A 21,396-nucleotide genomic window follows, 5' to 3' on the forward strand; every position below is an offset into this window, starting at 1 on the left:
AATGACCTCGCTCCAGGTGTCTGCCCAGATGGCGGCAGGTGGTAGGTTATTTAGCAAAAGTCTTTTCACTTTCAGACACATACGGATCCCAATCTGTGCTGGGGAAATCCTCTTTGGCCCGCTGGGAGATGATCTAAACTGTCCAAGTGTGCACTAAAGAGACACTCCAGGAAGAAGTGGGAAGGAGTGGAATTTTCAAGTACAAAAAGCCAGATGATTTTAAATCAAAGGACAATGTCCCCCAGAACCCTATACAAATACCCCAAACTTGAGAGGAGGAGAATTTTACTGGCTTAAATTCTGAAGCATAGAAACCATTGGTGTATACAAGCAGGAGTGGGAAGTATTAAAAGTAACCCCCTTTCCTGTCTTACCTGCTCACCTGCTACTCATCCCCATGAGAAGTTCTATCACAGAGGCCAACAATGCAACAAAGTCTGAAAGTGACCCCTGATCCTGGAGAGCCCTGTACACATACACCCCCACCACACTGCTGAGATGGGATGAGGCATCCACCATGGTTCTCAGGAACCAGAAGGCCCCTTTTGCTGTTGGGTTCAACACCCTCACTTTAGGGGTGAAGATGAAGCATCTCAGGTACAGAGGCGAGCCATTGGTAGTTCAGCAGCCACCGTGGAAATTGACCAAATTGAGCTGCACACAATCCCAGCCAGAATCCACTCACCACCCTGCCTCTCAGCTTAACCTAATCACTGGGTTTCAGATTGAAATCAGAAGCTGAGGTAGCTGAGGGGCCTCATGTCTGGGGCAGCCAGTTTGGCTTTATTCAGTCCCTCATGTTATTTGTGTTTACAAATCTCTTTCCATCTTCATCACTGGACTATACAATCCTCTGAGGGCCAGGATCACATCTTATTCACCCTTATCCTCACTACTCACTCCAACTAGCACAGTGCTTTACATATTTTATACACGAATGAGGACTAAGGCAGGAGGAAAGGGGGTACTGATAACTAAGAACCCAACACTTTGAATGCAGCCTTTAGTTGTCCTTCTTACCTCTTGGCCTGTTTCTGTGAGTACACCAACAGGTACTTCACGCGCAGGAGCTGGTTATTGGTGACCACGAAGTACTTTGGAGGGATATCGCCCCCTTCACTGTGTTTGATTCTTGCTCTCCTGCGATCTATCTCCTTGGAATCTGAATAAGGAGAGTAAAGCACAACTTTACTGGGTGGGGGATGGGGATATAATAATAAAAGAAACAAATTATGTATATAAACAGGTCAAGCCTCCTGGTCCTGGGAGTGGAGAAGTCCCAGCAGGGGATGGGCCTATGTTTGTATGAGAAGCACACTGAAAAACAAGAGAATTGACAAACAGGAGGAGGAAAAAAAGGATAGGAAAATAAAAGATATAGGGAAAAAAAAAAACTTGACTGAGTGGGGAAAGCAGAGAGAAGAAGCAGATTGATGTCCACACCACAGAAATAATCTGGGATGAGGAACAGGACTTGATCTGAGACAAGTCTCTTAGCAGGCATTTTAAATTAACTATTCTGGATTCAAGCTTCTTAGATCACATCTTCAACCCTTTGTACCAAGACTTATTTAAAAAACAAACAAAAAGAAAACTTTTCTTTTAATAACATGAAAAGGCTTCAGCAATTAAAAAAAAAAAGGCCAAAGCTTTTTGTGTGACAGCAGATATTGCAAGGTTTTGTTTTGAAATCTAATGTCATGGTTTACAAACCACCTAAGAATTATAAATGCAAATATTCATGCTGTCTGGTTTGGGAGGGTGGTGTCAGACCTGGGCCTGTTCCTCAAGATTCCAGTTGTTTTACATTAGAGGCCAGGAACAGACAGTTTTCTCAATTTTCCTTTTCTCAGTGGAACCAACCAGGCCAATTCTGGAGACTAGAATGATAGTTCTGTGACTCTTCTGCCTTTGTGGGCAGAATAGCAGGATATACAGGAAAAAATAAACTGGGGGACATCTCAGGGGAGTAGACTGAAGCAGCCAGCTAGTCATCTGCTCCCTAGAGAGCCTGGGATTTACTGCCAATGGCCTCAGTTGCCACTCACATCTTCCAGGGGCTCCAGCACACACCAGAATACTCTGGAGGGACAGGTCTGGACACGTGTCTTTAGCTTCAGTTTGGCAAATATTTACTGAATGTCAAGTACACACCAGGCTCCCCGATGCCAGGTGCCCAAGAGTGAATGAAATCCAGTTCCTGTTTTCAAGGAGTCCACATTCTGGCCTCACACACTTGCTTTTATTTATCAAATCTCACCTCTTCCCCAAATCTCTCCCTAAGCACTTGGACCCACCATGATAGCTCCTTCCTCTGAGCTGCTCTGTGGACTCCATCAGCCCCCTTACCTGGCACTCTACCCACCACCTTGCAGTAAATTATGTCTTTTCCAATGTGTGTTCATTCGCTGAGACTACTCATTCCATGAGGGGAGGGCCCCTGTCCTATACTGTTCTGGACCCAGCCCACCCCTTAGTGTGCAACAGATACCCCACCCAACAGCAAGAGCCTGCACACCCACAAGCCTGCAGCCCAGGTCTGAGTCAAGTGCTCACTCACCCTTCTTCTTGGTTTGGCACTTGACATCTGGATGGTCAATGACTTCGCACACAGCCACGCAGCTGAGGATGGGGCCAAGGAGGCTGTGCTGCCACCCATGGCCATGAGGGCTATAAATGAGGGCCAGGCTCAAGTCACTGGTGAGGTAGGTCCCTTCCCCAAACAAGGATGTCTAGAATGGCAGAGCCAACAGAAGAAAAACAGGACTGAGTGAATGAAGAATAGTACAGCAAGGCAACATGGGTCTTCCAACAGAACTGTAAACACAAAATTTTCAAACCTTTTTTTTTCCCCCAGCAAAAGGCATAAGATTAAAAAATCCTATGACATCATCATAGTGTCATTACTAAACATATTCCTATCTGACGACTATTTAACTGATTGTGGATGTTGCTGACAGCCGGGCAAACTAGTAGTTTCCGTGGTCAAGGTTGAGTGATAAAAAATAGGTATGAGTCCAAACAGACCTGAATTTGAATCCTGCCTATATCTCCAACAAGCTGGCAAGTCATATAAACTCTCTGGGTCTCAGTTTCTAAATTTACAAAATGGTGATCACAGTATCTCCCTTATAAGGTGATAGATGAGGATTCAATGAGGTAATGCACATAGAGCATCGAGCAGGACAGCTGGCACATAAAAGGGGTGGGCACTCCATCACAGGCTCTTGTATCATAGTATATATAGTAATTCCTGCTGCATGACTGGGGGAAATGGTGCAGCACTCCCTACCCCAGGGTGTGATGGGCTTGCAGAAGCAAAGTCTCACCCCTATGTACTGGGAAGGGGATCACACTTGAAGGGGGAGGTAATCTGAGTCATTACTTAGAAAAGAAATGCATCTCTCAGACCAGAAACTGTAACAGGTCTATATGAGTTTTACTCTTTGTGTTGGTGTTGACCAAGAAAAATGTCCCAAAATCTAGGAGGCAGCTTAGCTTCCTGGTGGTCGGTGCTAACTTGGTGCCCTCTATGAGGAAGCTTGCCAGGTAAGAAAAGGATCTCAGGAGAAATATCTCAAGTTGAGGCTACAGCAGGCACAGCAAACACATCCTTTGTCCAAGGTAAATGTCAATAGACTATAATGGCCAACATAAAAATATCAATCATGGCACTCATTTACATTAACTCATTCATAATCCTCAACACAACAATTCAGGTAGCTCCTACCAATGGATGGAATTCAACATTCAAGTTGAAATTTAACTGCTATTTTTGGGCAACAGCATCAGTATCTCAAGATGATGAGTGGACTCAAACAGCTCACTGAATAGCCTATGCTTGGGAAATGAGAAATGTCCTATTTGATGGCACTAGACTTCTACAATTCTAGGCCAGTTAAGGGAAGCTTTGGGGAATGAAACAAGTTTTGCTTGGCCTCTGGGAAACCCCTTGCTGGGTTAAGCAGAGTTCCCGTATCTCAAAAGCTGACAGAGACCATCTCCAAGGATACTGGATATCCTCTGCTCTGACCCCACATCCATTCTCCATTTATGCCTGCTATGTATACACCCTTCCCTAGACTTGAGAAAATTGAGCAAGGCTGCAGTGAACAGGGGTACACAAGAGTAGGAAACTTGCGGTATCTCTACCATGAGAACCATCTCATGCCCTCAACATGGAAAGCTGCTCACTGAAAACCCAAACAAAGGCCAAAAGAGCAGCCACTTTACCAAAGGACTCTGATGAGATACCACTAAGCAGCAAATGCCCAGGGGCACTGAAGAGAAGATTTGGTGTACAAGTGTAATTTGCAAGCAACTTCTTCAGGCCAGCTTTGGTATGCCGCGGAGGCCTCGGATTCCAGTAGCCTGGAATAATCAGCTGAGAGCCAGTGTAAACAAGCCCGTCATCCTTGACAAAACCCAACTGTGATAATCAGCTGCAGAAGTGCTGGGAAGTCCCTCCGGCCTCTATATAAGCCACAACTCAGCAGCTGGCTCAGGAATCCAGCCCTTCAGACAAGGCAGATGCTGCCACGACTGGGGGGGAAGGCTGCAGTACTCCCTACCCCAGATTCCCTTCCCATCAACCTAAAAAAGCAGTGTCCTTGGTGCTTAGTACAGAAAGAACCTTTTCCATACATGAACTGTTTTAATCTGCTCAGCACACCAGAAGGTGGGTGACGGCGTCCTACTTTACGGATGAGGACATTGAGGCTCAGAGAGTTTAAGTCAATTTGCCCAGGGCCGGAGCTGCTAAGGCGGCCTTTTTGGCTCCTGTTTGTACTCTTCCTCTTACACTTCACTAAAAGGCAAAAAAGTATCAGCAGAAAAGGGGTGGTTGACATTGACTCTTAAAAAAGGGAAGTAGGAACTTAAGGAGGGAGGGAAAGGACCTCTCCTTGGCAGGTCCCTCAAATTCTCCAAGGGCTGACTGATGGAGTGATCCCCAGAGATCTGCTTCTCAAACTTCAACATGCATATGAAGCACAGTGGAGAGCTTGTTATAGTGTGGTTTCTCATCAGGTGGCCTGTGGTGGGCCCTGAGATTCCACTTATCCAACAAGCTCCCAGGTGACATGGATGCCACTGGTCCAGAGACCATGCTGAGCAGTGAGAGTTGGCCACACACTGAGATCACCTGGGGAGTTTTAAAGCATGCTACTGTCTGGGCCCCTCTCTCAGAGATTCTGACTTAACTAGTCTGGGATGCGGCTAGGCATTAGATTTTTTAAAAGCTACCCAAGTGATTCTAAATGTTCAGTCAAGGTTGAGAACCATCTTTAAATCAATGCTTTTCAAACTGTAATTGGTATAGGAATCACCTGGAGATCTTGTTAAACTGCAGATTCTGATTCAGAAAGACCAGGGTGGGCCCAGGATTCTGCATTTTCACAGGCTCTCGGGGGATGCTGCTGGTCTACAGGTCACACTTTGTACAGCAAGGCCCCTCTCCATCCCCCACCAGCTCTGACCCCATTCCCAAAATGTCAGTAGGCTTAGGCCCCACCTTGTTCAGGTGGCAGTGCAGGCCATTGTGGATGATGGAATGGAAGTTTTCTAGGCGGCTCCCGTGGAAGGCGTAGATTAGGTCTCGTTCTCCTTTGGTCTCATAAAATTTGGCATTTGCAGGGTCGGAGTATTCTATTTCAAACAGGAAGTCCGGCACAGGGACAGGAGTGTGAGAGGCACCAGTCAGCTTTTGGATCTTTTCAAACTTAAAAACATGAAGGGAGTCGCAATTTTATTTAGGAAATTGGTAAATGTGCTGCCAAAATGGCCTCCTAAAGCCTTGGGCTTAAGTCCTATGGACTCTGCTCATGAGAACAACTGATTTCATGAGAATAATGACATCAATTTATAAATAAGCTCAGAGGTTATAACTCAAGACTTTTCCTTTAAATGTTTATCCCTACAATAGACTGAGAAGCATTGCTCCTTCTAACTGGACCACTTCTAATTTTCATAACACTTTCACACCTATCTCCTATATTCCCTTCACAATAATCTCAGGAGATGTGATAAATGGCAAAAAATGGCCACACATTTTCCTCTCACCCCTTTACAATGTGGGATTTGCAGGTAAAATTCCACCAAGATTCCATGGACTCTATGGAATTTTGAATCTGGCTTGGCCGATGGGACCTTGGTAAACATATGGCCAATAGAGACTTGAAAAAAGGTTGCCCTTCCTTGTCTGCTGCTAGGAACCCTTCATCTGTCACCACCATGTGAATAAGCCCTGCTAACCTTCAGGAGAATGAAAGCCTCATAAAGGAAGGCCCCAACCATAGTGGCCATCCCAGCTGAAGACCCAGATATGGAAATGAGGCTACTTTAGAGCATCCAGCACCAGGCAAGCCATTCCCACCCAGAATAACCACCCAACCAACCCACAAAATCATGAGAAGCAATCAGTGTTGTTTTAAGCCACTAGAGTTTGAGGATGGTTTGTTACACAGCAAAAGCTAATTCATACAGAAGGGTAAGTTCCTTCATAAGGGGTAATAATCCTCTTCATTTCATAAACAGTAAGTCATAGTCCAAACTCAGTCTGTGGCAGAGTTTTCTCTGGCTTGTAATTAAATGAGAAAAATAAGGGAAATGTAACAGATATATTTATATTGCTGCAAGGTTGACACAATCCTTTCTTTAGAAAAACTATCCTTTATTCTATGGTCAGGATCACCCTCCTTTTTTGTCAAAACATCTTTTTATAAAATGATGATACATGGTAGGCTAATGTCCTTGTTTGAGCACAATAAAACATTGATAATCCTGGGCGCCAACACTTCATATTTTAATGGAAGTTAACTGGTCCAAAATCAAAAGTAAAGGAGCCAGTGCCTTATCTACTCTACCCACAGTAGCCAATACTAGTAGGTGCTATGCCAAAAACTGGACTGGAAGGAACACATTCTATCACAGGTCCCCTCTGAGGTAACTATTAACATTCTCAATTTACAAATGGGGAAAAGGAGACTCAATTATGAATGGAAGTGGGATTTGAACCCAGAGCCTGAAATTTTCCATTACTTTGGGCTCTGCCTGTTTCCTAACAACTGGCTTAGGCCAATGTTTCCTGAGGTATCCTTATCAGGATTACTACCTGGGGTGCTTGTGATACCCAACACTTACTGAGCCCTTGGCATGTGTTCTTAGGTATTGTTCTAAGTGTGAAAATTCATTCAACTCTCACAGCCATTTCCCTAATGGAAGTATACTATTTGCATCCTCATTTTATACATGAGGAAACTGAGGTACTAAAATGCACCAAGAAACCTGCTCAAGGTCACACGGGTAGCAGGAGGGAGAACAGAACTTAGCACTACAACTGTACGAGTTCCTGGACCCAGCTCCAGACACAGAACCTGAATCTCTGGGGACAAGGTGCAGAAATCTGCATTTGCAACAAGCTGCCCAGGTCACTCTGGTAAACAAGGAGGTCCCTGTGATCCTACAGACCAAAGTCTCACCTCTGCCTTCCCTGCACTGTGGACCGTCAGCACCTTTGAGGATAAAATCCAGCTCACCAGGTCCCAAGCCCGTTTGTCTTTGTCTCCGGAGGACAAGAGAAGTTCTTTCAGGTTAGGTAACTTGCTGGTATCTGCAAGCTGAAGTGAGGAAAACCTCCATTAGCAAAGATCCTGGATAAAATGAGAACCAGGGGCCCTCTAGTGGTAGGGGACATGATTTGCGCTCCTTTTCTGACAATTTCCTAAAAGAACATGCACATGTCTATTATCCCCTTTCCAAATAATACCCAACTTCTAACCCTCCAAACAACAAAACGTTGTTTTGTAACTAATTTGGTACAAAACCCGACTGGAGCTGATGTGAGGGTCCTTTAATATTTATCCCATATCGTGTTACTGCTGATGCATTGTGCTGCAGGAATATTAATGTCTGATTATAGGATGCCACCTTGCTGGAGGTGTTAACAAATACATGGTGTATACGAGGGTGGGTAAAGGGTTAACAAAGCATAAGAAAATGATCTTTGGTTAACTTGCTGTCAGCCTGTTCCCCTGAAGACTGGATAAAGGTAGTATGGCGACTACATACATAACAGGGCAACCCTGTTTATGGTACAAATGACCCAGAATGGTAAGTCGCATCTGGACTAGGAAAAACTGCAGGCAGGGAATCCATGGTTTGGGGTCTCCCTGAGTGTGGTGACTTTTTGTGAGGACCCTGGACCCTGGCAGCTATGTCTACGGCGTTTTTACGGGAGACTAGCCTCTGTAGAACATGGGGCTTCATGAGGCCAGAGCAGTTCCTGTACCCACCCGACGTGAACCTCCTGTCCTTACATGTGAGCTGTCCCTCTTGGGGGCTAAGACGAGCTTCTGGGCCTCTTGTGGACTGCGGCAACGACTGCTGTAGAGATGTAATGCCCTGCGGCAAGCTGTGGTCCATCCTAGGGCCTTCTGACTTAGGCTGCTGCCCCTGTGGCCTGCGACTGGCAGCTGAGTGGGTCAGTTCAGTAGTGTCATTGCACCACATTACCACCTTTGCAAAATCGAGCAGAATCTGAATTCTGAAACACATCTGGTGCCAGGATTTCTGTCTGATAAGCGACTAACAGGAGCTAACAGGTATCTAGAGCTTTGGCTCAGAAATTATGACTAGAAGCCCAATCCCTCCAGCATGGCATTTAAAACACCACTGTAGACTGGTGCTGTCTATGAATATGCCTTGGGTTGTACCACCTCCAAGCTTTGTTCACTCAGTCCCCTGGAACGTCCACTCCCTGACTTCTACCAACCCAGGCACCTCCTTTCTCCTTTAAACCCCTAGAGCACTCAGCCCCAATACTTTCTCCCCAGTAAAGCCAGGACTCCCAGAGCACTGTCTTGTTTTTCTAATTCTCCTCTTTCCTGGATGCCAGGGAAAGAGCAGACAGATTTGGGTTTAAATCCCTGCTCAAACACAGGACCTTGCTGAGCCTTGATCTCCACTCTAATACAGGAACCCCATTATCTCCACTTTGGGTTGTTGGGAAGATTAAAGAAGGTAACAAAGTCTTGGGGCCTGGTCTCTACATGTCCATTTCTTTTCTTATTTATTTCTCCCTGACAATACTCCCCACATGCTCCTTTACTAAGGATGTAGTTGGTACTCCATGAATATCAGTGGTTCTTTTCCATTTTTCTATAACCACTGACCTTGGAGATTTTATTCAACTCTGCAGTTGAAAATAAGAAACATTTCAGGGCTGTTTTACTCCTGTCTCTAAGTCCAAAGATTCAATTAATAGACTTCTCATAAAACTATCTCTACATGCCTTGTGGAGCATCAGTGAGGAAATAATTAAAAAAAAAAAAAAAACACATGAATGTATGGGTGTGTAAATGCTCCCAAGTATTGGCACTACACAGTGGGGAGGCAGAAAGGTAAATAATTATGACTTAAACCTATTCATTGTCATGAAGATGTATATAAACTACTAAGGAAGCCGAGCGGGACTTCTGTTGCATAGCGGCTGGGGGAAAAGGGGGTGGTCAGTAAAGAGTTTGCAGAGGAGGTTCTGTGAGACCTGGGTTTCACATGCAAAGGCACAGAAGCACAAAAGCAAGCGTGTGGTAAAGGACGTGGAAGGGGACATGGTAAATTGTGCAGGCTCTCCTCTCAGGCAGCCTGGGCCCAAGCCTGGTCCTGTACCCAATACTAGTTGTGTGACCTAGGTGAGCTGTCTGACCTCCTGTGTCTCAGTTTCCTCAGATACAGAACTGAAATGATATTAGTAGCCACTTCACGGGATCCCAGTGCAGGTTAATCAAGTTAAACAAGTACAGTGCTTAAAGTAAGAGGAAGGTATTAAGTACCCTAATGCTAGTGGGACTGCCATGGTGGTTGCCATGATCAGCTGCAGGTGGCTTGGTGCAGCCTGGAGTGTGGGAGAGTCGTCACCAGGAGGAATGGAAGAAGATGATGAGACCATCCTGTGAAGGGCCTTGGACACCCCCCTTGGGGTCTCTGGGCTTTGTTCTGTGGGCAATATGGAGCCCCTGAGGGTACCTTCAGGGGGCCGCCCACACGGCCTGCTGGCTGCACAACCCAAAGGACACCCTCCAGCAGCCTGTGGCCTCCTCAGTCCTCCTTTTCTACTCCTGGTCTACATTTGTCATCCCAGCGCCAGAGCTGAGTCTTCTCTCCCACGATTACTGTGCCCAACACTCCTGTTTTCTAATCCCACCTGCGAGCCACAGACCTTGCCAACAATCTAGAACTGGGCACAGGGAGCCCCACAAAAAGGCAGTCAGCTAAGGTAGTTCCCTTTCGGGGCCTCAGTCTCAGGAGGTAGGAGAGACCTCTCCCAGCTCCAAACTGGACCAGGGCCTTGCCTGAGCTCCCCTGGGGACAGCCCTCGTCCAAGGCTCAGGGCCTCCGACGGCTGCCTGCCCAGACAGGGCCTTGTGTGTCCTGCCTGGCTGCCCTCTTTTGCCCCCACTCTTTGACCCCTCAATTGGCCTCCCTTATGTCTCATTTCACTGTTCGGGCTACTCTGAAAAGTAAATCTACTCTAACAAGTTAATAGGATTCCTCCTCTGGTGACCAAAACCTGTCTGTATTTTGGCAGGGCCTTCTGCAGACCAGGCACACAAGTACAGTTACCTGATAAAATATAGTCTACCCAGTTAAATTTGAATTTCAGATAAATTTTTTAGTGTAAGTATAACCCATACAATAAGTGGAGCATAATTACTCTTTAAAAACTATTTGTTGCTTCTCTAAAATTCAAATTTAACTAGGTAGCCTCTATTTTATTTGCTAAATCTAGCAGCCCTGCCCTTAACAAGGCCCTTGGGAACCTGGTCGGGCCTCTGCCTAATAGTACCTCCGGCCACACACTTCTCACATGCTCCCCCTATACCACTCCTCAACTGCCCTACTTCTTTCCTTCTCTGTGCTTCTGCGGCTGCCCAACATGACATTCCACTCAGTCTTCATGGCCAGCCTAAAGCTACCTCCCCTGTCCCTGGCCACCCACGACCCCTGTGCTCCCCTGTGCTCTATTAGAATCCTATGTTGGTACTTAACTCTCTGGAGCCACCTCACATCTGGCTGGGACAAACACTTCCTGAGGGCCAACTCCATCTTATGTATCCTGGAGCCCCAGCAGCCGGCCTAGAACCTGGCACAAATTTCAGAACAAGAGAGTAATGGCTACTATTTATTAAGGCGTTATCATGTGCCAGACACTGGGCTAAAAGCTGTGCAGCCAGCAGATCATTTTATCCTCACAACAGCCTATTTTAAAGGGGAGGAAACTGAGGCTTGGAGGGGTTAAGCACCTTGCCTAGGGTCATGCAGCTCTTCAGTGGCAGGGATGTGAAGCCAGGCAGCCTGACTCCAGGATCTGTCCCTGTGATTCTCTCCTACCAAATCAGTGGAGAAATTTATAATGGACGATTTCAGCCCAAAGGAGCAATTGCAGCAGAACTTCAAGAGGCTTCTTGGGAAGGCAATCAAGTATGTTTCTAGAGTTTCCCACTCACTCTCCCACATCCCAAAATACAACCAGGACAGCTACTGGCTGTGACTAAGCCCTGTCAAAGGAAGGGAAAAAGATATATGTCATGTGCAATATGCAGTGGGGTCAGGAAAGAGAACATCCTCCAACCAGACAAGAGTTAAGAACCACAGCTCATGGCAGTGGAAGGCATTTTCTAAGAACTGTATTAAGGGGTGTTCAGGGGGAAGGAAGGCATTTCTGAGGGTTAGGGAGAAGGCAGAGAGGTTTTAGGGAGCAGGTAGGATGAGAGTTAGGGAGAAGGCAGAGAGGTTTTAGGGAGCAGGTAGGATGAGGGTGAGGTGTGGAGTGACAAGGAAGATCTGAGAGGCAGAGAGAGCGCAGGAGTTTAGCAGAGAGGCAGTGAACAGAGCCTGTTCCAAGGTGTCCCCAGAGTCAAATGAACCCAGGGCCAGAGAGGTGATGAAAATGAGAAGGAGGGAGTCTAAGAAAGAGTGTGAAGACTGCACTTAACTAGAGACCCCTGGCCTAGCAAAGGGCCCAGCTACCAAACCCCAATTCCAGCTGGTTTGACCCAGGCTGCGGAGCCTTAGATTTTTTTTTTTTTTTTTTTTTTAAGGAATCAGCAAGCTTCATATCTTATTTTCCCAACTTCTAAAAGTTTAGAGGAAAAACAAAACCTGTCATATTTTTGTGGCCTCTGCTCTAGGGAAAAAGGATTCAGCTGGATGAGTGGCTAGGGCAGCCTGGGCAAGACTTGAATGGTGGGCAGTGCTGGGTGGTTGTAGGAGTTTAAGAAAGGAAGTCTCTCAAGAAAGAAGTGGTTTGGGTGGCTCAGAGGCCAAGGGCAGAGAACTGGGAGGGGATGAGCAGAGGAGAAAGAGGGCTGATAACCCTGGAGGGAGACAACTCAACCTCCTTGCTGAGTCAGGCGATACAGGACAGCCCAGTGGACACTTCGCAACCACCCACATCACAATCTCCTGGAGACAGGCCCAGGAATCCGAAAAGAGAAGTTGTCACAGGTGATTCTTATCACCAGGAAAAGGTGGGAATACTCAGGTTTAGATGTTAAGCAATGTTGCCCGGAAGAATTGCTGGCAGAAAAGGAACAACATCTGAAAAATACCCTCATCTAGGAAGACACCAGAAGTCATAATTACTAGATGTGGGCAGACAGGCTGGGAGGAAATGAACCAAAGGTATAGCAAAAGTCACCAGCCTCAGGACCAGACAAATAGAGTGATACCTGGACTAGTGGGGCGAGAGGGATGATGAGCTACCAAGATGAAGGCTGGAAGGTGGACACCGCAGTTACATACAGGTACGCCTGGCTTTGCGCAAACCCAAGGTATGACAATTCAGAGTCATCAAAATAGATTAGGGGTGACAGTCTACTATCTAGACTTCTTCACAAAAGGAGTCATCATGGGGACACTTTAAAGGAGTGATTCTCCATCCTGGCTTCATGCCAGCAACACCTGGGAGCTGGAGGGTGGTCTGCCACCAGCATGTATAGTGATTAGCTGATATTGATAGAGATAATAAAACCTACATCACTGAGTTGTTAGAAAGATCAAATGAGTTCCACGTGGAAACAGCTCAGAACAGTACCTATCAAATAGTAAGAGTTATTAGTATTGTATAAGTGTAAGGTACTGCTCACCAATCTAAGGAAAAGCCTGTATTTCTAGGATGGTTGGAATGGGAGGAGGTGGTTTGTACTGGAAGGATGTATCTCACTGCTGGGTCCTCCATATCACCATCCCATAGGTTGAGGAATCTTTCTAGCCACATGTTCACTGACAGCCCCATCACATCATATCTGTCTATATCTGTATATTTTTATATCTGTACATTTACTCCCCACTCTTCAGACACCATCTTTGAGAGTAGGGAAATAAAAAGGTAATCTGAGAGACTGAGAATGTTGACTTGAAATATCAAGTATATACCTAAATGGATAATTATTGACTATCATTTTTTCACTACCAGCAGTTTGGTGCTCATGAAAATGACCAAATCAATAGGAAAAATTTAGAGAACATATTTTCTGCAAATAAATTAAAAAAAAAAAAATCCCAATGCCCAGGCTCCACCTTAGATCAATTAAATTGGAATCTCTAGGGGTGGGACCCAGAGAGCAGTAGTTTTTAAAGCTTCCCAGGTGATTCCACTGTGAATCCAGGCTGAGAACCTTGTAAAGAATGATCTCCCCAGTAAATGTCAATATTCAATTTCTAATCTGGAAATACGCATCAGAAGCCTTCTCTAAAAAGGTCTGCTAGGCTTTGAGCCAGTAATTTCACCTTTTGTAATTCATCGCAGGAAAATAACTAGAAATATAAACAATGATTAATGTAGAACGATGTTTACCATAGTATTATTTGTGAGAACAAATTTAAAATACTGTGAAGGAAACAGAAGAAGGACTCCTAAGTGCTGGGGGGTGAGGGCACAGAGTAAGATGAGGTTCCAGCAGTATCTTAAAGGATGAGGGAGAGTTTGCCTAGGAAACAAGGCGGATAGCAATGTGGGGGGCAGGCCTGCCCCAGGGTTAGGACACAGAGGAGCTTATTCATATTTTTAACCCAGACAGTCTAGCTTGTCTACAGAGTGCAAGCCAGAGACCAGAACCAGGAAAGCCAATTAAGGCAGTTCAGGCCCTGAAATGGGTACCATCTGGTGTGGGTGGGACCTGGTAGTCTGCATTTCTAAGGATCTCCCACGTAATGGTGATGCTGGTCCTCAAACCCACTTGGAATTGTGAGGAGCTGGAATTAATACAAATGAGTTATTTTCACCCCCCCCCCCCAGCCTAATGGAGAACCAGAGCATGGGGTTTTCTAGGGGAAAAATAAAACCTGAAGTTTGAGGGCCAATGGTCAGGGGTACAGGGCATCTCAAAAATGCTTCAGATTCTCTGACTTAATAAGTCCTTGTCCCAAAGAACAACATCAGAAACCCTCAGCCCAGACAATCAGCACATACTCACTATCATTCCTCAAACATCTGATAAGCACCTCCCAGGCCAGGCACCAGGAATACAAAGAACTCCTAGTGTAAAAGCAAAGAGCTGACACAATAGAAATATCCTCAAAACAAGGCACTTAAGAGATGATTTGAGACTTTGGGAGCTGACAGAGCTGTGCCTAAAGCAAAGAGCTTGGTTGAGCAGGGGTTATTCTCAGGGAAGCAATAATCAATAAAGTAACTCAAGCCAGAGCTGGAATTTTTAGAAACTGCAACAGATGTGTTATAGGTGTGTAATGACGCTTTGTAGTATGGGGTAAATTAATTTAAAATGGCTGAAAATGACAAACTACTTCACATTACTTCCAAGTGCTTTTAGTTCAGCCAATGAAAATGAGAGAATTTTTAACAGCTCCATACTTTCTTTAGGTAACCACAAAATGATCCAGAAGGACAAGTCCAGACCTCATCTTCTTTTCTTTCAAAGTTAATCACTGAGTCATATATAGGTCCAGATGCCAAGTTCTCTGCTTTTTCTTCTGTAACTCATGTAAACATGTGGTAAAACGAAACCTAAAGCATGTTTATCAAAGGATGGTGCATGCCCCCACAGGTGGTACCAAGCGCTGCCTGGTGAGTGGCCTTCTCCTGGGAAACTGCTCATTAAAGCCATGCTTACAGACAGCCAAGAATTTGTATGGCCTGGGCTAGTTTCCTTAACATAAGGAATATGGCAATAGAATGGGATGGTAAGAACCTGTCTGTGTTTTTCCAGTGGCCCTTGAAAGAAAGGGTACACTGTAGAACCAGCACAATGAACCCCATGTGAAGGACAGCCTGTCCTTATAGCAGAAGTGGCTATTTGGGGCTACCTCATGCTCTCCTAAAGGATAATAGGTATGGGATAAAGGGTATATCCCAAACTGAGAGCACTGATACCTTTGGGGAGGAATGTGGGAAAGCGAGAGCTCTATCAAAGGCATCTTTTACTTGATTGATATCATTTGAATTTTTTATAACGAGAATATATTCAAATCTTACTTGCATAATTAAAAATAAATTTTTAAAAAGCATGAACAAATCAAAACAATGCAAGCTCTCTGCATTTATCTCATATGCATCAAACAAACCTGATTCTGTTTGCCAAGACTTTCTGGCAGGAAGAGAATGCACTGAGCATTCCAGCCCACTTGGATGTTTCTTAGTAAAAATTAATGAAGTGAATTGCAGGGTACCATCTTGATAAGTTTGGTCCCTTTGACCCCAATCTCTCCTTCTGAACAGATCGCTCTCTCTGACACTACAGGGGTCTTTCAGAAATGCATCCTAGATGGCACCAATGCCCTCCCTTGCCCAGGGATAAAATCTATACATCTTTGCAAGACACGCCCAGCTGTGCATACTCTGGTTGACCTCATCTTTTCCTGCTCCCCACAACAACCACACTAAAATACAGACTTGTCCTCGGTGAGCTCCTGGCTTTCCGCCCATCCTGCTATTCCTCCTGGAATACCAGTTTCCTTCTCACTGCTCCTTGAAATTCTCCATGTCCCTAGGGAGTCAGCATGGCATCAGCCACCACCCCTAATTCATGTTCCCTGATTTCAGCCAAGCACGAGGGTCTCTGCTCTAGGTTTCACATTGTATACAGGCATACCTTATTTTATTATGCTTCGCATATGTTTCATTTTTTTACAAATTGAAGACGGGACCCTCTGCCAGCAAAAAGATGACAACTTGCTTTATTATTGAACCCAAACCTGAGATATCTCCGAGGTATGACTGTATATGGCTTACCCCACAGTACAGCTAGTGAGCACTGTTAACCTCCCCTTGGGTCCTTAATTCTGTATCCTCAGCACATGGCCCACAACAGGCGCTCCATTAATATCTATTGACAAACTGAAGAAAGTTTCATCTCTAAGGCTCTAATGTCACAAATGTATAGAATTGAACATCTGAATTTGCAGAACCATAAGGGAAGTCAGTTGGCTTATCTTTCTCTGATCTTCCATTCCCTGTATGTTGAAACACCTATGCACCGTAGTCTAGGCCTGAAGTGCCCTCAACACATCCCTAGCCTGGTCTGCAATGGACCAGGTGAGCGCCAGGGGACTGGACCTTTGTCCTCCAACTTCCTGGGAGTGATAGCAAAGAGGGAACCCAACACTGACCACCTCATCAGAGATAATTCTAAACATCTTTAAACTGTTAATGTGGTTCATAACACTATTGATTTTTTTAATGTTGAACTCATTTTGCATTCCTGGGATAAAACCAAACTGTTGATGAGGAATTATTCTCTGTATACATTGCTAGATTCAGGATTCTACTATTTTATAGAAGACTTCTACATTTATACTCATGAGTAACACTGGCCTAAAATTTTCTTGTATCATCCTTACCAGATTTAGGATCAAGATTATATTAGCCTCTTTTTCAATATTCTGGAAGAATACTGACTGGAGTAACTTATTCCCTCAGTGGTTGATAGAATTTACCAAGGAAACCAACTAAGCCTAGAGTTTTCTGAGTGAAAATCTTTAAATGTCTTTAATGACTGTAGACGATTTCTGTTTTCTAATTCTCGTAAAATTCTGAAACTAGATAATTCCAAACATTTGGATTACAAAGATAACTGCTATCTGGAATGCTGCCCCAGGTGAACTCTGCAAGAAATTAAGTGCCTTGTGAATCATCAGGAATAAAAGCTCACATGTGTACTATATGTTACAATTTATAAGATCGTTGCCCATATAATACCTCACTGCAACGATCAGGTCTAAGTGGCTTTGGTTACTTTTGGTGTTGATTATTTACAAAGGGATGGGTAACTTCCTATTTGGCAGAGTCAGCTGATTTAGATCAACACCCTATTGCTGGCCTTGCTAGGAAATCTTGGGGGAGCCCTATACGATTATTGAATTCTTCATTTCACTCCTGGGAGTCACTTGTCATTGACAAAAGGAAGCAGCCACAAAGTGCTTGGGGAGTGTTGACATTAGGTGTGGGGAGTGTCCTTAGGTCATGGAAACCTTCGCCAAGGCCAGGCAGAGAATGGAAAGCCTGGGGGCTGACATCTTTTATAACAGGGGTTCCACAGGCCACCTGGCTTGCGACTCAGTGGACAGCACCCGGAAAAAAAGCGCACTCACCAGGGCCTCAAAGTCCTTGCAGTCGCCACGAGCATAGGACGCGGGAAAGGGCCGCAGCACGGAGTCACGCTTGTAGCTCTGCAGGGCCGAGGCAAAGAGGCTGCACTGGAGGTCAGCGGCCAGCTCGTCGCGGGCCACAGCCTCCCAGAGAGCCGACCTTCCTGCGGGCTGCATCCTGGGTTGCCGGGGGAGACGCGCCGGTTCAGGGGCTAGGGCCGAGCCTGCAGTCAGCGTAGGGCTGGCCCCAGGGACAAAGGGCCAGAGGGGGCCGGGGTTCCCAGACTTGAGGCCGAGCTAGGTAGAGGGATGAGATGACAGGGGTGAAAACGTGCTAACAAGGTCTTCTGCAGGGGATCTGGGCGGAAGGCTCGCTTCCCCGGGAGCCTGGAGGGTGGAGAGGAGCAAAGACTGCGGGTCAGGGCGGAGGGTTGGGCCTGGGGATAATGGGGCCGCGGGGGTGGGGGTAGTCCCAGGCCTGAGGGAGGGGCTATGACATGGGATAAGAGGACAACGGCGGGAACGTGCTGACACGTGCCCTCTGCAGGGGCCTGGGACGGGAGGCACCCCCGGGGGAACCGCAGATAGCACACTGCCCGCGCGCAAGGCGGCAGTGCTGCCCGTGCCTTCCTGCCCCGCCTCCCGCCCGGCGCCGCCGAAGACCCGGCGCTCTGCCGGCTGTCCTCCGCGCCGCCTGCGTTTCGCCTGCCGGGCACGTCTGCTCTCCGTGTCCTGCCTGCCAGAGAAGGTCGCGCGCCCCAGCCTACCTCCCCTCCCGGCGCCGCGTTCCCCACGTTGCTGCGCGCTCCTCCCAGCCAAATCGAGGGCTCGCGCCTTCCCGCGCCCGCCCCTGTTCGAGTGCAGGTTGCGCCCACCTCTCAGAACGCGAAGGGTCTGCAGCTGCTAGGTGTGCGGGCGGGCGGGCGGAGTCGCCTTCGCCCCTGCGTGCCAGTCTCTCAAAAGAACGGAGTAGAAACTGACCCAGGCGCCTCTCTGACCCGCCCTTGGACTTGCCTTTGTCCCAGCTCCGCCAGTTGAGACTGCCTGTCTTGCCTAGGGAATCGATACTACCTTTGCATCCCTCTTGACTCGTTTCCCTCGAAACTGGCAGTGCAGGAGCCATTTAACACCCGGGGAAATTGAGTCTCAGAGGGCTGCAGTGCTCGCCCGAGGTCCCACAGCCAGACCAAGTGAATCTAGGATTTATACCCTGATCTGAAAACCAAAAGACCGTTCCTCTGCTTTTCAGCCTCCAGAATTCTCTGCATCGCTTAAGTCTCTGGCCTCTCAGACTCAGCCTGCCAAGATCTTCCTTTGGGGCCCTCTGTGAAAGGGATCCTGGGGAGCCAAGTAATGGGGGTGGGCAGAGAGGAGATTGACCTAACTGTGGAAGGAAGGACTAGGCTCCCATCCTTTCTTCCAGCTCACGATCTCATTAAAGAAAACCCTACAGTTGAGCCTCATAGTCATGTGGAAATCTAAGCACAGGCCATTGCTCATTCCTAGACCAAAAAGCCACTTAATACACTGCCTACAGCCCTATACCCAAGCATCCTCTGGAAAAGGAACTTTCCTTCCTTCCAAATCCAGGCTGAGCTGGGCCCCAGGCTCAGAGAAGTGGTCCATGACATTGGATTGTACGTAAGACTTTGGGAGGAAGACTGGACCCCCAGACACTACAAGACTTCCAAGGCCAGGCAGTGAGTGCTGGCTGCTCCCAGGAGCGGGTGTCAGACCTCTGGATGCTCTGAGACTCAGACTGGTCCAGAAGCACTAAAAAGTGTCTGACCGCCTTATAGCCTCAGACAAGGCCCCTAGTGTCCCCAAAGTCCTATGTGCATCATGGGATCCAGGAATTCTAACATGGCTGCAGAAGCTCAAGCCCAGAAAGGCAGAGCCTGCAGCAGTTGTCAGAAAACCTAGAAACCGTCCCTCATTCCACGTCTTCTTCACTGTGGGCACTTGGACAAAAGCCTGGTCCTTGGCCTCAAGAATTGTTGGATGAATACATGTAAGTTGCTTCTTTGAAGCATACTAATAAAATGTTAATGATAGGGGCACCTGGGTGAGGGCTATATGGGAACTCTATCTTCACAATTTTTTGTGCTATCTTCACAATTTTTCTGTAAATTTAAAACTTCTTTTAAAAATCTATTTTAAATACATTATTGCCAAAATGAGTTTAGGCTATGAACATATAGGAATGATATATCATAGAAAATCTAAGAATATAATTTTCCACAATGTTAAAGAGAAAACCACAGGCCCAAAATGACATCATTTGTGCTAAAAGCCCAGGATACTAAAACTGGATTTAATACCTAAACTAACTGCAGTTTCAGCCTTTCCAAGAGTAAAATTTTAAACCTATCAGTTTGAAATTTCCTGATCCACATGAGTGAAGCAATCTGCCTGATAAAACTCCCTGTTTTCTCCTAAGGGAAGTTGTCTTTGCTTGAAATAATCCACGTTTAACTTCTTAGTCCCACCCTCTTTCTACCTATACAAACCTTCTATTTTGTACAACCCCTCCAGTGTCCTTCTAGTTGCTAGATGGGATGCTGCCCAATTCATGAATTGCTTAATCAATTAGATCTTCGAATTTACTCTGTTGAGTTTTGTTTTTTAACAACATTAATAGGTAAAAGGGGGAAATCGATGATTGTCTTAAGATCTACCTGTACCATTAAAAAAAAAAATCAAAGCAAACTAAGAATAGACTGGTATTAGCTTAATCAAAAGAGTTTCTACCAGAAATCATTTAAGGCCCAGTGCAAAATGAAGATGCAGGGCCTTTATTCAAAAATTCTTAAGAATTTCATGAAGGTGGCAGCTGAAGCAGGGCCTCATGAGACAGGACCCAATGCAACTGCACAGACTGCCCATGAGGCCTCCACCTGTCTACAGCAAACTTCACACTTAATGGTGGTCCACTAAAAGCTATGACCAGAATAAGATACCCACTGTAATCACTTCAGTTCAGCGTCTCTATCAGAGTGCCCGATGAGTTACATAAAACAAGAAAAAGAAATAGTAGGAAGTATAGGGCTCATAAGGAAAAAATTAAGTTATCACTGTTGATGTAAGAAACATCCAAACCTATAGAAAATTTTAATGAGTTTATTTGAGCCCAACTGACAACAATGGCCGGTAAGCAAAATCTCAACAGATTGAGAAATGCTCCAGAGAATGGCAGTTTTCCAGCTTATTTTTTATATTAGAATCAGTGGAAGAAACCTAAGGAGGGTTACATGATATCCATTGTTGGTAGGTTAAGGGGGCAGGGGAAAGGAAAGCAGGGAAATTTCTGGGATTGGATAAAAAGTGAAAAGAAGGGACACGTACTTCTTTTAAATTGGTGGGTACAGGGGAGTTAATAATTAACATTTACAGCACATAGAGATGGAAGGGGGGGCAAGATAACAAGGGGTTCTGTGGTCTCATTCTCTGGTGCAGTGGGTTGTACCCTGAGGGGTCTGGGTAAAAAGGGATTACTCTGACATTCCAAGAGTATGTTATCGTAGAAGCAAAAAGACAATAGACAGTCTCACTTAAGGTAAAGATTGACCTTTGTCAAGAAAGCTACAGGCCCAGGAGGTGACTACCCACCATGACATACTATAGTTAGGAATATTTTACATCAGATCATCCTATGTGGTTAATTTTGGTATTTGAGTTTGTGGGGTCCACCATGCTGGTCTCCCCTAAGTTTGTCCAGCTTAGTATATGGTCCCTTTTCATCCACATCACTTTCAGATGATATGCTTTTTACATATAACATCCAACAGAATC

The 21,396-nt window shown here is 45.9% G+C and overlaps 1 protein-coding gene across 5 annotated transcripts in view; it reads right to left on the minus strand.

Annotated features, from left to right (window-relative positions):
• The window catches only part of PARP16 (poly(ADP-ribose) polymerase family member 16), a 35,427-nt gene extending 17,214 nt beyond the window's left edge, over positions 1 to 18,213 (minus strand). For 4 of the 5 annotated variants that reach the window (XM_016141039.2, XM_016141038.2, XM_016141037.2 and 1 more), the window contains exons 1-5: positions 17,608 to 18,213; positions 7,479 to 7,616; positions 5,513 to 5,719; positions 2,561 to 2,732; positions 1,021 to 1,162 (exon numbers count right to left, since the gene is read on the minus strand). In XM_016141039.2, the coding sequence (XP_015996525.1) occupies positions 1,021 to 1,162; positions 2,561 to 2,732; positions 5,513 to 5,719; positions 7,479 to 7,616; positions 17,608 to 17,781 (833 nt within the window). In that variant the 5' untranslated portion in view covers positions 17,782 to 18,213. The remainder of the gene's footprint in view (positions 1 to 1,020; positions 1,163 to 2,560; positions 2,733 to 5,512; positions 5,720 to 7,478; positions 7,617 to 17,607) is intronic. The other variant, XM_016141040.2, reaches the window with a different exon arrangement.
• Between the last annotated feature and the right edge of the window lie 3,183 nt (positions 18,214 to 21,396).

Source organism: Rousettus aegyptiacus, unplaced genomic scaffold (genome assembly GCF_014176215.1).
Source record: "Rousettus aegyptiacus isolate mRouAeg1 unplaced genomic scaffold, mRouAeg1.p scaffold_m13_p_3, whole genome shotgun sequence".
Classification (NCBI taxonomy): domain Eukaryota; kingdom Metazoa; phylum Chordata; class Mammalia; order Chiroptera; family Pteropodidae; genus Rousettus; species Rousettus aegyptiacus.